Source organism: Chiroxiphia lanceolata, chromosome 6 (genome assembly GCF_009829145.1).
Source record: "Chiroxiphia lanceolata isolate bChiLan1 chromosome 6, bChiLan1.pri, whole genome shotgun sequence".
Lineage (NCBI taxonomy): Eukaryota > Metazoa > Chordata > Aves > Passeriformes > Pipridae > Chiroxiphia > Chiroxiphia lanceolata.
In genome coordinates this window covers 26569472-26586182 of record NC_045642.1, presented here as the reverse complement: position 1 = coordinate 26586182, position 16711 = coordinate 26569472, and the positions used below count along the sequence as shown (strand labels likewise).

Sequence of the window (16711 nt, the reverse complement as noted above, 5' to 3'; positions counted from 1 at the left end):
GGAGGGAGGATTCCTGTGACTGGAATCGAATGTCAGAGGTAGGTTTGGAACAGCATTGTACAGCAATGACAGAAATGACATTGCCTCTTTCCGCAACTATTGAACAAAATGATCTTGAAGGACAACTAATACCTAAAATAAATGTTGATGTGTTTGCTGATGACTACTGCAGACTGTCAAATCCAGCTAAAGATCTGGATGAAATACTAAGTAACCTGTTGTGTGTAAGGGGAGAAAAAAAGCCTTGTGTGTGTGTGTGTGTGTGTGTGTGTGTAAAGCTTTCAACACAAGTGTCGTATTGGTGGTTTCATTCTGCTAGCATGAGAGTATATTTGCAAATATTGAGTAGATGACAATATCTGAATCCAAATCCTCATAGCACTTATTAGGATAATGTTTTACATCCATTTTCAGCAAATAAATAATTGAGGTAAGAATTGAGCTCAGAACTAAACTCGGATGTTCCACAGGTGGAAGTGTTTGTGCTTGAATACACCTTTCTTTGAAACAGAATAAAAATTGGAAATGGTGTGATACGTACTTCAGCTTAGACATTCAAATAAATGGACTTTAATAAATAAATAACTTTTGAAAGTGCTATATCTTGGTACTTCCAGAAGTTGTATATCTCCCAGAATTTAAAACAGTGTCACACTAACTCAGTTGAAAGAAAATCTGTGGATAAAAAACTCAGATAATAATTGAGTTCTTTGTGTAAAAAGCTAGAAAGACACAAACCTATAGCTGAAAGGGAATGCTACACTATTAAAAATTACAAAAATATGACATTACTTCCAGTAAAAAGAAGTTGAAAAGTTGAAAGTTTAGCAATAGATAAAGAAAGCAAAAGAAATTAAGAAGAAATCAGCAGGAAGCCTAAGGAAATTTTCCAAGTGCATTAGTAGCAAAAATATCTTAGCAATGATATGAATCTGTCACAGAAATGTGTGCTAGGTTTCTCAATAATAGAGACAAAAAGAAACTGTTCAATAAATATTTGTCTTCTAGGAAAAAAATAAATCAAGCAATTGATTTTTTTACTGTCACATAGAAACAATGCAATAGCTTTCTTAACAGCCCAAAAGTGCTGTGAGAGAGCAGTTATTAGAATGCCTACTTTGTAAAACAACTAGCCAAGAAAGCTTCCGTTCAAGAATTTTAAAAGAACTAGTTAAGGAACTTCGAGAGACATCCATGTTGAAATTTTGCAATAAGTGTCAGGATGCTGAGGAAATTCTGGGGAACTGGAAGAAAGTTAATGCTGCAGCAGTATTTAAAAGGGGTAAATGGAACATGCTATAGAACTGTACTTAATTAGATTTGCCCTACCCCTGCAAATAAGACTGTTTGGTAATACAAAGGTTGCTGCCTTAACATCAGTCTGAGTAAAAATAACAGAGTATTTGACATAGGATCAAAGAACTAGAAAAGGGTTTATAATCACTTGTTAATCTAAAGATCTTATTTGAAAAGACTTCTTATTGCAGTGTCATTTTTTAAGTGAGTTTAGCAGTTCGATAAAAGTTATAGTGTGGACATTTCAACTTAAGAAATGTTCTTAAATTGATAACTCTACATATGTACTTTAGTGAGCACCTGATACAAATCATTACGTTCCACGTGGGTTAAAAATAAAAATATAAATAAGAATCGTTGTGGGAATTGTTGTCAATTAACTCTGACTATGTTTCCTGTAAGGGTAAATTCTGGGTTATATTCTGTTTAGCAGTTTAACAGTAAGTCAGAAGACAACATTAAAACTGTACTGATCTGCTGATAACTTAAGGTAGGAAAAAATAAGGCTGAGATCAACTCATCAATGCAATAAAACTAAATATCTCAAAGGGAAATAGTACAGATATTGAAGGTAGGAGTACCTGTTCTGGAATGAAATATGCCACAGAGAGACTTGATGTCAAGGTAAATGATCGATTAAAATATTTTTTTTTGACCAAAATGACCAAAGAGATTGTTGCATGAATGAACAGGGAGATCTCAGGAGGGAGCAGAATAGTCATTCTTCATAGTATGACATTAGTGTGCACTGATGTTTGCCTTCTGCCTTTTTTCCTGAAAAACTGGAGAGGGCTCTGGGAAAATCCTACAATATCACCTTATTTAATAAGCTTTGGCAAAACTGAATTTGGTTGTGTTGTTCCCCTTTCGACCATTACCATCAATCTATCTAGACAGAGTACAATATGAGTGATGAAATAAGCAAGGGACATGGAGGTGATCCAACTAGTGAGCAAAGAATAAAAGAGTCTAATAGTGAGCAGCAGGAGATCACAGTGACATTTTCAAGGTGAAAGGTCAGTAACTTAAAGCTGTAAGGAGAGAGATGAAGGAGAGAGATTATTTATTGAGCTGAAAGTGGAAGGTTTAGTAGTCATTGAAAAATACTTGGATAGGTAGTAGAAAAAGAGTCTTCTGTTTGCTTAGTCTGACTTCCTGACAGTCAGACCTATTACCCTTTACATTAGTTTATCCTTCTCAGAGAAGCAGTGAGAAATATTGAGTTGCTATTTTGATATTAGATGGGCAAAACCACTAGAAAATGCTCTAAAGGAAATTCCTATTTTGTCAGGAAGATGTCTTGGCTGACCAGGAATTGATTTCCCATCATGAGTTCTATAAGTATTTTCTGTAATTTTCTTCTCTTCTGCAAAGTAACATCAGGATTCAGGAAAAAAATCAGCCCTCCAGGTATCTTAGTGCTTTTTTTTCCCTCTGAGATAGTGAAAGAAACGGAATTGCATTCTCAGTGCTGGAGGCTTCTGGTATTACTGAAAAAGAGATGGATTTGCGCTGTGCTGTTAAAAGATCCCATATTTTTTGCTGTGACAGTTGAATATGTTATACTCGCTGTTTCTTCCTGATCATTTTATGTTCCTTGATGGTAGACTTAGTTTAAATCATGAATCTCCCTCCTTTCCATCTTATATTTCTTTTCACTTAAATAATTTTCTTTTGCTGATCAATATAGAGAAGTCATGGAGTTGAAAAGCAATAGTCTTTATTATTTGTTTAAAGCTGAGGATTCATATAATAAAAAAATTACATATAAATGTGTGAAAGGATTATCAGAAGCACCTCTGCAGGTCCCAGTTTCTTTTAGAGATTATGTGTGCTAGATTTTCAGTTCAATAAAAGAGGTTGAATGAGTGAGAGAGAAAAATAACTGAGATATAAAGTAAGAGTGTAGGCTGGACTGGAGTGCTTCAAAGCTGCTACTGTGAGTCCTCTTCTGCTCCTCTATAGCTAAAAATTCTTTGCTATGAGGAAATAAATGAGTGGGTGAATGTTTTTGTGGGTGCATATGAACAAATTCCTTGCCTATCACTGAGTCTAGAGTCTTCTGTCCAAGTATATTTCATTTGTCAGTGAACTCAGCTGTAATGACTACCTTTCCTTCCTCTCATATGCCCAGTTTCTTAAGTGGCATCTTCCCAGAGTGAATAGAGTTGTTACATGCATTATAATGAATCCTTTTTTGTTTTTTGCCAAAATTAAATAAGATGTTTTTGTTGTTTTGTACCTTGTTTGTCTCAGCCATCACCAATGGCAATGGAGATTTTTTCCACACTAAAGAAGTAAATTCATGTTGCAAGTAACTTAGGGCTCTGTTCGTGGTAATCTGCCACCGGACCTTGTGCTTGCTAATGAGAAAGAAGAGAAACATCCAGAAGGTGTTTGTAGTGGATGTGAAAGTCAAATATTTTGATTAAGTTTTAGTTTTATGAGGAGGAATGTCTCCAGCAGAACTTCTGCTATGAATGTACTATGTTTTGTGGGTCCCATGATATTCAGGCTATTTCCAAAATACACAAGCAGCTTGGAGTGTGTGAGGAGATGAGTGGTTGGAACAGACTTTACAGAAAGCCCTGACGGAAGTAAATACTGAAGCTACAGCAGTGCTTAACAAAGATTGGGAGATACAGAACTGAGCAACATCTCAACAGGCACAGAACAAAAGTTGGGAGGAGCAGATTTCAGTTGCCAAATTCTTCTCTTTTCTGCAGCTGAATTTCTTTTAATATGGTGAATTAGATTTATTGGCAATATATGGTTGATTATTAGCATGGATTATTCATAAGGCAACCCTTTCATAAGGCTGGACCATTAGTTTTGAGGATTTCATTCTATTATTGAAGATACCTTACTTATCAAGGCAGTGTCCATGTCTTATGTGCAGTGCAGAATCAAATTTTCCAACAAATTTTCCCTACATATTTGAAAATAGGGGCAGGGAAAAATGTAGTGTTTGGCAGTGGGTCTGTGGAGACTCCAAATCTGTCATCAGTACAGCATGTGTCTGCTCCAGCAAAATGCTATTCTGTTCAAAAGTTACCCTTCCCTGGAACCCCTTGGATGACTGTCTTTAATAATATAATAGAAGATGGAAGGATACAGCATTTTCATGCATGAATGTTTAATTGACTGAAATAGATAGTAATTTTGATACATTTGTTTTACTTTGAATAACAAAGATGATTCAGAAGTATGCCTCCATTTAAAACTAGCTAATCTTAGCATGCTGGATCTACTATTCATATTGGTGAAGTAGAGAATAGTTTCTATAACCTATCTTCTGAGATTTTGGTCTTTTTCTCCAGCACAACCAAACTTTGTATCAGGATTCTACATTTTTATATGAATAAAAATACACAACTGTGTGTAAATTGATGCCATAATTATGACCAAATATCACAGTTACTAATGGAGGTTTTTATAGATTCATGACAAAGGAATCCCTGAGATAGAGCAGTGCAGGGGGATTAATAAGAAGGGTATTGGAGAGAGTACATATTACTATATATCAGATAGAGGAAAGTTACTTGATTCCTTTGAAAAAACCAGCCTTCTTGCCTGGCAGTAAGAAAGAAAATTATTTCCTTGTTGTGTGCAGTGATGTAAAAGTTTTATTAGTGTTCGTTTCAGATGGGGTGTTCTCGTGTGGTGAAGATGAGAGGTCTTACGCACGTCCTCCCAAAAGATTGCTGATAAATCCATGTCATGTATTGTATAGATAGCATATGTTTTACAGGTGAACCCTTTTTCTAATCACAGAATCATGGAATGGTTTGGGTCAGAAGAGGCCTTTAAAGTTTATTGGTCCAACCACCCTGTTGGGGTGGACAACTCTTTCACTAGATCAGGTTGCTCAAAGCCCTGTCCAGCCTGAATACTTTAGAGATGTAGTTGTCAGCTGGCAGGTAGATGTACTGTTACTGCAACACAGGCAGGACTCGAATGTACAGTGTCTAGAGGTTATATACTGATAAAGATGGGAGTGTGTAAAGAACAATAAAGAACATGTTGATAAGTAAAATATTTTGTTGTAGTTATGTTTCTGGGAAGTGTTGGGGCCATTTTGAAGCATCATCAGGACAGTACTGCACCAAGAACTGTAATGAGGTTGAGAGTAATATAATAGAGCTTTGTTAAATATGTGTTCATTCTTAACAATATGGGAGCATAGTTTTGTATAGAAACATCAAACACATCCCCTGTTCTTTTTATTTTGTTATAGTTGTCTCCTGTTCTGGATCACAAGAAGAAAACTCTTCTTCACCAAATCCACCTCAGAAGCTCTCTGTGATAAAAAATAGGATGGTTTCATTGCATCAGCCTTCTAAACCAGGTACCACAAGTCCTCTTCCCTCCATCCTCCTTATTTCTCCTTCAGAATCTAGGCATAAGATAGATGCCAGTAGTCACAAGTACCCTTTACCAGAAAGCTGTGACACTGTATTTCTGGCTGGAAATGGAGCAATGACTCAGAAAGGCCAGAGTAAACTTAAGGGAATCCCTTACTTCCATATTAAATAAAACCAAACCCAAACAAAACAAAGCAAGCAAACAAACCCACAAAAAACCAGCCAAACACCCCCAAAAAATAAAAACAAACAAACCAACCCTAAAAAAAACCCCACCCCCAACACAGTAGGAAAAGCAAAAGGAAAAGAAAAAGAAAAAAATAAAAAAAGGAAAGAAAAATAAAATCTTCTCTATTCAGCACACTGAAATTCACCAGATTTAGGATTGGGAGTTCTTAAAATAAAAGCCAATTAGTGGAGCTGCTTTCCCACAACTGTAGAACAAACTATCTTTCTTGATGCTGAATGAAGTTTTCTTTTCAGCTGGAATTTTCTTTTTCTTGGCATTGTAAAAGCACAGTGAGCTGTGAGGTTTTTAAGTTTGTATCAGTTGCCTCTTGTCCTGTCAGTGGATGCTACTGAGAATTGCCTGGCATCCGCTTCACTCCCTCTCATCAGGATGTTTGTACACAGTGATAAAATCCCCCTGATCCTTCTCTTCTACAGACTGAACAGTCCCAGCTCTGTCAGCCTCTCCTCTAATGACAGATGCTCCAGTCCCTCAGTTTCCTTTGCGGACCTGTGCTGGAATTGTTCCTATAAATCTGTATCCTTCTTGTACTAAAGAGCCCAGAGCTGAGCACAGTACTCCAGATGTGGTCTTATCAGTGCTGAGTAGAGAGGAAGAACCACCTCTCTTGATCGACTGGCCATGTTCTTTCTAATGCAGCCCAGAAAGCTGTTGGTTGCCTTTGTTCTAAGGGTACATTGCTTGCTCATGGAAAGCTTGCTATCCACCACATCCCCCAAAGTTCTTCTCTTCAGAACTGCTTTGCAGCCAGTCAGGCCCTGGTACAGGGGGTTACGCCTCTCAAGGTGCAGGAGTTGGCTTTTTCTTCAAGGGGTTTCTATTGGCCCGATCCTCAGCCTGTCTAGGTTGCTCTGAATGGCAGCACAGCCACATGATATGTCAGCCTCTCCACCCTCCTGTTTAGTAACCCCTGTGAACTTGCTGAGGGTACACTCTGCCCCCTTTTCAGGTTGTTAATGAAGATGCTAAACAATAAAGAAAGGCCTGTGGTGCTAGAAAAGTCACATATTCCTCCCAGAAGGTGGCTAGGTGACCTAGCCTTGCCTGGCTAGGCAATGCTCCTTATAGTACCATCTTGCAGATGGTATCAAATTCTTTAGAGTCCTTGGTGACATACCCTGGACTGCCCATGAGCTTTCTTCAATCTAAACTTCTTCAGAGCGTTTTTGTAATGTCTTAAGATATGCTCTTTGCTGGTTGTAGTAATATAGATATATTTCTCTATTACACTTAGTTTTACCTTTTAATTTCTGTCATATTTTTCCTTTTTGCTGACTTGGACTTGTTCTCCAAGTTCATAGGTGCTAAACAAAGCTGGATATGAAACATCTGTAAGGTGGTACACAGCGGTGTCAGTGGTTTCATCTTCCAGTGTTCTCTTTCACTGTGACCATGAATGTACCCAGCTCTTTAGCTCTGTGATTTATGTTAAACAACAGCTTCTTGTTGATCAGTCTTTCCACCACAATGCAACAACAGAAAGAACAGTAGGTTTTTTTACTGGATGTCCAAAACTTTCCCAATCTGTTTCAGACTCTTCCAGTTATTCACATCCTCTCCAGCCTCAGCTTGTGGCAGATAGGCTTTATAAAGCCTAGAGAGTATATGAAGTAGGTGCTTTTCAGGGGTAAAGTTGTGTTCACCTTCTGTCTGAGCTGTGAACTGCCTTGTTATGTGAGGCACATTCAAAGAATTAAGTCTGCATTGGTACAGTCCTTGCTACTGCAAGCAGAGGTATTTATAAGATTTGATGAAATTATTTTGTCATAAATAATAGTTTTGGTTTCAAGTAATTGCCTATTAAAAAAAAGTAGGATTTTTTTCTTTCCTGAGTTTTTACTCAGGTCTCTTCCACTGTCATGCTGTTGTGAGAGAAATTGCTTTCTGGGTTTTATGACCAACTAGAAAATTATCTGATAAAAATATTACTTTTACTATTAGTATCCACAATGAAACTATGGATACTAAGTTAACCTGTCAAACTTCATTGAATTTGAAACAGCACAGCAGGTATGGATCTGGACTCTGCTTTGTCTCACACAGCAATGGAGTTTCTGAGCTTTTCAAATCCTTAAAGCTGTTTTAACTGGATCATCAAACCGTATCCTGAAGCTGTGCACAGACATTTTTCTCTAGATCCAGCAGCACCACGGGAGTGGCTGATGTCTTCCTTCCTATGCCCTGCTGGAATCTGGCGTTTCATACGCAGACACACACATGCACAATTTGCCAGTTCATCTGCTTGTGGCTTCCATTTAAAAATGATAAGCTGAACACTGCAGCAGACCTTTGCTAAGCTGTATGCATTTGATGAGTTTGGCTGAGAAGATATTTGGATGGTTGGCCCAGGTGTTAGATTGAGAAAGTCAGCAACCTCCAGTTCAAACAGGCCAGAAGGGTTTAGAGAGTGTCCAAAGTAATGGCAGAGGAGATGAGGAGCAACTCTGTAAGATCCATGTTTCTCTTACCCCTGTACACTGGGTAGTGTTTTGTAAAAACAATGTTAGAATTAACTTCAATAATAAGAAAACTTGTCTGCTTTTGCTGTTGTACTCAAAAGATGCTTCTGTTTCCTCTTTTTTTCTGAAAGTTTAGGTGAAGTATAAGCAATCTTCCGGAGGCTCTTATGTTTTTTATTTCTGCCTTACCTGTGTTGCCCGTACAACCGCAAGTCCTTGTTATATGTATGACCTTAACTCTGTTCTTCATACCTGCCTGTTCTCTTCCACAGGAATAGGACTACCAAAGGGATAACTTTATGTCATTCATGTTTGCAAGGTCTGAATACCCTCAGAACATCAGGATCCTAAATATGAATGTTTAGTCTCTTGCTATTTCTTATATGGCCTGGGGATGCTCCAGTTATTACAGTAATATTATTATTACTACTGAAAATAAATATCATGAAAGTTAATATCAGCTTACAATATCTATTCAGCTCCACTCTGTGTGGGAGAGCTTTGTGCAGCTAACATCCCTTCAGGGAGTTTGTATTAGATTGATGAGAGAACAGAGAATTACTTTTTGTCTGGCTTATAATACGCTGATTATGAAAAATTCTGACCAGGATGATCTAGTGTTTTCAGTACTGCAAAGAGACTCTGGAGTTTGTTAAGAGGGTGTTCTTATCCATCCTGCTGGAGGAAAGCAAGATCGTTTCTAAAAGATAAAAATAAAAGATTATGTGAAGCTTGCATTGCTCAGCTATTCTGCTTGAGACACTGTCAAGCTCTTTCTATTGCTGAGAGAGGGTTGACCTTCGAGTATCAGTTCTTTCTCTCTGCCAAAATACTAAATCCATACAGTTTCAATGTCCTTGTTGCACTAGGCATTATTCTCATTTGGGATTTTGTGTACTTCTGGTCTAGACCTTCCACTGATATAAATTCACTGCTGATATCAGCAGGAGGATATTGACTTACACCTGTGAAGAATTTGTAGGTTAGTTTTTCATTCTGGCATGTACTTTGACTTGCTGTGGGAGAGATTCTGTAGTTGTTGCCCTACAGAAACAACAAGACAAACTTTCTTTTTTCCCTTCAACTCTTCCATTTCTTGGGAGATGTAGCCCCCATACACTGTACATCTGCTCATTCACGTGTCTGTGTTACCCCTGCCCCTTGAGCTGTGGTAAGCCTCAATGAAACCTTTGGTTTCTCATAACAGAAGTCTCTTGTGTCATCGGCTCAAGCTGTTCATGGGTGACGTCTACAGACAGTTTTGGAAAACCGGACTGGGTGTTATCTTCCATTGGTGTCCTGGTGTCTCAGGAGAGGCAGCAGCTGCTTCTGGAAAACGGTTCCTCCTGTGGAGATGTCGAAGGTAGGCAGCATTACAGTTCCCCTCAAATGGATATCTGCTTTCTCCCAGCTCTGGTTGCAGCTGTGGGTGGCAGCAGCAGGAGTCAGCAGGCTGAGGCCTCAGGTCCATGTAACTAAACCACCTTTTAAAAGTGCTGTTTGTGGTGCAGTACTCCTAAAGGTGCTGTCAGTGCCCAAGAGCCAATAAGAACCATGTAATGCATGTATGCTGCCTGAGTTTTGTATGTATGTACCCTGTAAACAGGCAGCCCCATTATAAACTCATTTTGTATCTCCCCATTTTGGGATAAGTTACTTTTGCTTACAGTAACTGGATTTTTCTTAGGAAACTCAACCCTTTACAAGCCAGAGCTGGCTCCAGGTCTACTGTCTGATTTGCAAAGTCTTTGGCTTTTGTTTTGTTGGAGATGTCTTCACTTTGCTTTGTTTGGTTTCTTCTCATTTCTTCTATTACTTCTTTACCTAAACCACTATTTTTTACTTTATTCTCCTTTCTCTCTTATTTTTTTGGGTTTTGTGCATAGTCCTCTCTTTTATTCTCATGATTCTTTTCTTCAAACTCCTTATCCATTTTCCTCTTATTATCGTTCTTCCATCCACACTGTGTGTCTCTTGTTTTGTTTTGTTTTTCTCTCTTCACAGGGGACATTTTCCTTCTGAACACCAGTAGGCTCCCAGATAGATGTGAGTTCAGCCTGCATAGTCCCATCCTGCTCGGGAGCTTGGACTCTTGCTTGCTGGAACTGGCCATTTGTTCACAGGATGCTGTTCCTCTCCTTCAGAGGTTCACAGTTGACATTGGATATGTGGAGACAAACAAAAATACAATGATTTCTCTGGGAGTTGACCATGAGGAGAATGCTGGGTAAGACTATCAGTTTTCAACTGTTAAGCCTTTGAGTTGCAAGATAGAGTGGAGTTCCTCCAGGCCACTGTTTATCAGTGTCTTCTCCCTTCTTGAGATCACTGCTGCTATTAGAGAAGAAAGTGAAGGTAGAACTCTTGGGACTGAAGCACACAGCTTCCTGACAGAATGTCCATAATAGACCCAGGTTTTATGTGTCCTCTTTCCAAAGAACACACTAGCTTAGGTCTCACTCTTCTTCCCTCATATTTAGAAGGGTGAAGAGTGGTTAACTCTCCATTGATGATACAACTACAGCTGTAAAATGCATTCAGTTCAAAGACTGACTTAGCAACGTGACTGATATCTCTAAGGATTCATTGTTGCAAGGGTCACAGTTCTCATGCTGGGGTGGGGTTAATTTTACCTCTCTAGTAATTTCATCCTTTCTAGTAGGTTCAGAAGCATCCACTTTTGCTTCATTTGTAGAGCTCAGGGAGGGGAAAAACTGGGGCTAGAGGTAAGAAGAGGTGAAGGAAAATAAAAGAAAGTGCCAAAGTCCCAGATCTTGTCCTCTATTCCCTTTGATCTTGCCAACATTTTACTTTTTCATTCCTGTGTGTAGCAGAATGCAGTAAGGAGGAGAAATGGGCAAAGAGAACATATCACAACAGGAAATGAAGGAGAAAAGTCCACGTGTCATCTAATTTTGCCATTTTCCATGTGCTTGTTTTTCCTTTGCTTCAGTCCAACTTGTAAGAACCTGGGTCAGACACACAACAGAGTTTTTTATTTCCATCACTTGACTGACTCCCATGGAGAACTTAAGCATTAGATCCCAGTTCTTGTTTTCTTTGAATTCTTTGGCACTCCCCAGGCTGCCACGGAGATCTGTAGCCAAGAGTCCCAGTCAGCCAAAGATAGCAGAGTTTGACTAAAAAAACTTTTTTTTCAGATCTCTTTCTCTCTCTCTGTGACTCTCTCTCTCTCTTGCTTTTATCTGTTACTCAGTTCCTTCCTGGCTACTCCTTCCCCATCTTCTTGCCAGTTTAATGAGGAATCTGTTGCATTTTCTGGGATTGGTTTCTAATGTCCGTTTTTACTTACTCAAAGCTGCCTTTGCTGCTTTGAGTATTTGACAGGCTTCTGCAACTGCAGCTGCAGCTCCATTCCCCTATGTAAACTCATAAAATACCCTTTTGCTACTCCTAGCTGGCCAGACCAGGCTTTGCTAGCAATTGCTGCAGTGTCTCTGGAATGGATCATAGATGTTGTTTAGCAGCTTATTTGAGCACTGCAAAACAATTTTAAATGAAATCAAGATTACCATCTCTCTAAAAGTGACAGCATTTAGTTTTATTAGAATGGAGTCGGCTTTACTGGAAGTTGGCATAGACATTGGTATCACTTTTTCTTAGTAGGTGAAATGAAACACTGGTAAGCTCAGAAAGTTTACTCTTCAGATTTTAAACATGGATGGTGACCGAGTCCTGCTTGAAATCAAGATAGAAAGGAGGGATAGTAAAGACACAAACCAGACAGGAGCCATGTTATATCGAACAACCTTTCTTTTCCCCCTCATTACAGGGAAACTCTTTAAAATCTTGATACAATTCAGAAAAAAAAAATCTGATCATACAGACAGGGCAGAATTTATTTCCAACACAGTGATTGAGCTGCTTCTTGCTAGGCAGGTAGCCTGAAATGAACATTCTCTCCATGACTAAGATTTTAATAATATTGGTTGTTAAGAAGAGAGATCATCCTGAAGTGTTGTCACTTCACAGGGTCTTTCCATACGGAATGGAATTTCTACAAGCTTTTCTGTGTCAACCAAACACTGCTGCACAATTTTGAGCAGAACAAGAACGACAATGAGCAGACAACCTTGAGATAGGTGCCTATGTGTAGTACGTAGTGTAGGCATTGACAATTACCACTAAGGGATTGTCTTGAGATCAGAGCAGAAATTCAGACACAGAAAAAATGCTAGGTGGCACTTATTTCAGATAATCGGGTACTCCAGAAAGTCCCTCTTGTCTCAATTTCATGATCAAGCTATATTTCATCATAAACTTCAGCTGCACCAGACTACTTCAGCGAACTATCCTCTTTCTGGACCTAGAAATCTCCTCCTGATGATGTTTCCTCCTTCAGGATGCATCAGCTAAACAGTTCTCAAGAGCTTAGATATATGTGTAAGAGAAAGTTGCTGGCTGTCCTGTCCACCTCACTAATTACCAGGATTTATCATTATATTGGTAGTATTGAAACTGCCACTATTTTTTTTCATACATATACCCAAAAGAATAAAGAAACAGATGGACTTTCAGCACCATGTCCTCTGAATAAGTTGGACAAAGTCAAAAAGTGGCAGTATCTATTGTTATATACCACACCTGTATGTTATGAGTTTTCTGAGTCACTACCTTTACAGGGAGACCAGCTCAGGGAGTGAGGTGGTTGAAATTCTATGTATTTACAAAAAAATATATAAAATTATATTTTTTATTATGCCCATAAAGCTCAAACATCAAGAGCCTGCAACCTTGCTTACAAGTCCAAGTCTTCTTTTTCTGCCACTTAGCTCACAAAGCTGTCTTTACTTTCTCAGGGTTGCAGTTATGGTGCTTGTTCAGGTTACATCTAAGGTCTTTTTTACCTTTTTTTTTTTTTTCTTTTTTTACATTTTCACTATTTTGTTTATCCCACCTTTTCATCTTTACCACACAGTTCCAGAATCAGCTACAGCTGAAAATTCTTGAGTCCTACATGTTTTTGAATGGTTTCACATGTTTGCATTTGTTGCGGACCGCAATTATTTCAGCATCGTCAGCCAAAACTATTTCAGTAAGGAGCTAGTTTCCTTCAACTTAAGTCCTCACACTGTAGTGAAAATAAAAAAGCATCATTTGGAGCAGGGATAGTACCTTCCCTTTCCGTGGTCGATAAGCCAAGGTGATTTCATTCTGTTTTCATTCTGAAATATAATGCACTGGCCATGGTCATCTTAGTAGGTCAGAAAACAAAAAGTTCACAGCCATGTGCACACATGAGTTTTCAGTTACCTAACCTCACAAAACTTTATTTCTTAGTTTTTTGTCTTCTCCTTTTTTTGGAGGGGTGGTGGTGATAAAATTCTCCACCACCTTCTGAGACACTTGTAGAAACTTGCTATTTTTGACAGTTCTCTTCTACTAGTGTGGTTGTTTTTATCCACAAAAGTTATTTAACTTCTCCAATTGTACAGATGACAAGGGAGTAGTCTGGTAAGCATCCTCAGAAAATGCCTAATGCATACTGACAACAATGAGCAGAGCCGTTTCAATTAAAAAGCGTATCTAGAAAAGGTGAGGCTGCTCAGCTGTTATATAAGACTAAGATTTCCAAACACTAATCTAGGAGTATGATTCAGCTAGTGTCCCTCATGCCTCTGTTGAACTTGCACCCAAAAATACACCGGATCAAAAAATAACCCTCTAACTGGTTGGTGAAGGCAAGAGGGATAGATATGTATTCTACTCTCTTATCTATTTTTTTTTAAATCCAATGGTTAGAACTGGATGCTTGTGAGGACCTACAGACAATAGCTTCCCGTATGTAGAAAAGTAATGTAAACCTCCTAGTTTTTATGTTAACTGATTGAGTCTAGAAGCATCTACAATACACAGCTTTGTGCAATAACCCATGCAGTGAGTCCCTCTAATTTAGAAAATGTTTCAGCTTTCCTGTTCTCCTTTATTGCATTTTTCACTTTTAATGAAGAAATGGTTATTCTTTATATTAAATCTTTCTTAAAATTAGTCCTCAGTTACCTTTGTTGGATGTAGAAAGCCATTGCATAGAAAGGATTGGTAAGGAGAGGGAGGAAAACATTTGTTCAACTGAGGAGATTGAGAGGTTAATGAAAACCAAAAGTTGAAATCACAAATCAAAAGTTGAAATTAGAAGTTTGCAGAGTGAATCTTGAATTCTCTTGCCTTAAGCATTAAGTGCTTTGCAACTCCAAACTTTCTATCCATGCAAATTTCTCAAAATTATGTCATACCCTGGTAGCTCTTCTGTGCATACAAATCAATTTTAACATCTCCGTTTAGAAGAAGAGTAATATTACCTCATTATTTGGGATCTGGCTTGACACAAAATCAATAGTAAAATTATTGCCAAGCTTGGCTTATCTGGAAGCTTGCTGCAATGATCCATCTTCTGCTAGATCAGCAATGGGCTTCATTCCTGATTCCATTAAGAAAATTACATTGGCTCTGACTAGCCTGTTTCGATAGTGGGACCAAGAAGGAGAGGTGTAATTATTTACAGCATTAGAAATTTTGCTGCAGTTGGATCTAGGGGGTGAGGCTTTCTCTGAAGGGGAATACCTTGATGATGACAAGACTCCACACATGGAAGTACTGTGTGATTCAAAGCTACTTGTCATTTTTGCAGTCTCTGGATGCTTGAGAGCTTTTGCTATGGTGTTATAAATGGAGCGAATTCCAATACCAGAAATATTTCAGAGCAGAACTAGAATGTTTCACGGGCTCTGACTCAGAAGAGTGGCCAATTCACAGCAGTAGTAGTTAAAGATGGTTGCCTTACTCTTCTATCAGTTGCCACAGTTCTCCCAACAGAGATGATAGAATGGTTTGGTCTTCCCAATTCACGGTATTTCAGAGGTTGGTTTATTGACTTAGATGGCTAGTAGTTTTGATTTGTTTTGATATTCACAGCAAGTTCCAAAGTGTCTGGTTCACAAAGCATATAGGATAAAGGTGCAGGAGCTGAGCTAGTCATTGCTTTCAGGTGTGGGGCTCTTTAGTTGCTACTACTAAATGTAACACTGTGAATCAGAGGTTGTGTGTTACAGGTTCCTGCACTCAGGGGTATGTTTACACTGGCAATTCTGTGATGTCTCAGCTGGAGGGGTGGATTGTAACTTGGTAGAGGTTATGCCTCAATCCTTGGAAAATCTTGTATGCCTAATGGATAAATTTAAAATATTTTAAGACTGTCTTTACCTTTAGTGGCTCATTGAACCAATTTGATAAAGGTCCATTCATTTTTGTGGCCAACAGGATGCAATAGGGATATGAACAAAGCTGTGTCGTGTAGCAGAAGTGATTCAGTTCTGGGTCAGTGCCAGACGGTCTCAGATGTTGTCTCACAGTGTGGTGGGAGGGGATATATTTGTAAGTGTTCATGTGATATATAAAAAATGAAGCAAAGCAGTTGTTCTCCTTTTTTGGGGGAGTAGAGATGGTGCAGTTGAAATTCGTACATTTCTGAAGTTGAGTTAAATTATATTGAACTATTGAATATATTATGGTGAATATGTTATAATAATTGAATAAATTATTTTCAAATCCAGATGACTTTAGGGTATTTGTGGGTAATTACATGTGTGTACAATGGTGAAAGTGAAAGGTAGGTGGATGCCACAGAAGGGATAGTAAGAAACTCTATCCAGAAAAAGGTATACAATTGGTTTGTGAAGGGAATAATACAAGAAAGGGTGATAAAAATTAAAGTTGCTTTGGATTTTTTGCAAGTTGCAAATGAGTTGGTCTGTGATTTTTGTATTGAGTCCAGTAGAGATGTGTTTGTAATCTGGGTGTTGCCTTCTAATGTATTTCTAGTGCAGGATGAAGGCTAGATGACTACTTCAGGTAGCTAAAGGCATTTCCCAAATGAAAAGTATTACTAGGAGCAAAGCTTGAACAAGCTATCTTAACACTCAATGCCTTCTTATCACCCCACTGGCACTAACTTAGGTCGCTTGTCCAGGATAGCCCCACCAACATAAGCAGTGTGTACAGTATGGGTAAATTTATCTCCATATGGAGAAAGAAAAGAGCTTAGAGCAAGGATTCCTTTGTCACTATCCTTGCTACAACCCTTTTACAAAATAATAACATATAGTTTTAACTGTATTTTATTGTTTTGTTAACATGAGGTACAAGGAGAGTTTTTTAAAAAAAAATATAAAGTAAAAATCTTTTTAATAATCCTGCTGTATTTTTTAAATGACCCCTGGATACCCTGACTTTGAGTGAGGTATTTAAAAAATTCCCATTTTATATCTCTATTTGATATTTGATAACCATCTTTAAAATTGGAGTGCATGGTACCAACTGTCTTT

The 16711-nt window shown here is 38.3% G+C and overlaps 1 protein-coding gene across 1 annotated transcript in view; it reads left to right on the top strand.

The window, feature by feature from the left end:
• Positions 1 to 16711, top strand: part of LTK (leukocyte receptor tyrosine kinase) — a 95535-nt gene that overhangs the window by 36533 nt on the left and 42291 nt on the right. Inside the window, exons 3-5 of the mRNA XM_032692171.1 lie at positions 5534 to 5644; positions 9577 to 9732; positions 10374 to 10596. Of these exons, the coding sequence (XP_032548062.1) occupies positions 5534 to 5644; positions 9577 to 9732; positions 10374 to 10596 (490 nt within the window). The remainder of the gene's footprint in view (positions 1 to 5533; positions 5645 to 9576; positions 9733 to 10373; positions 10597 to 16711) is intronic.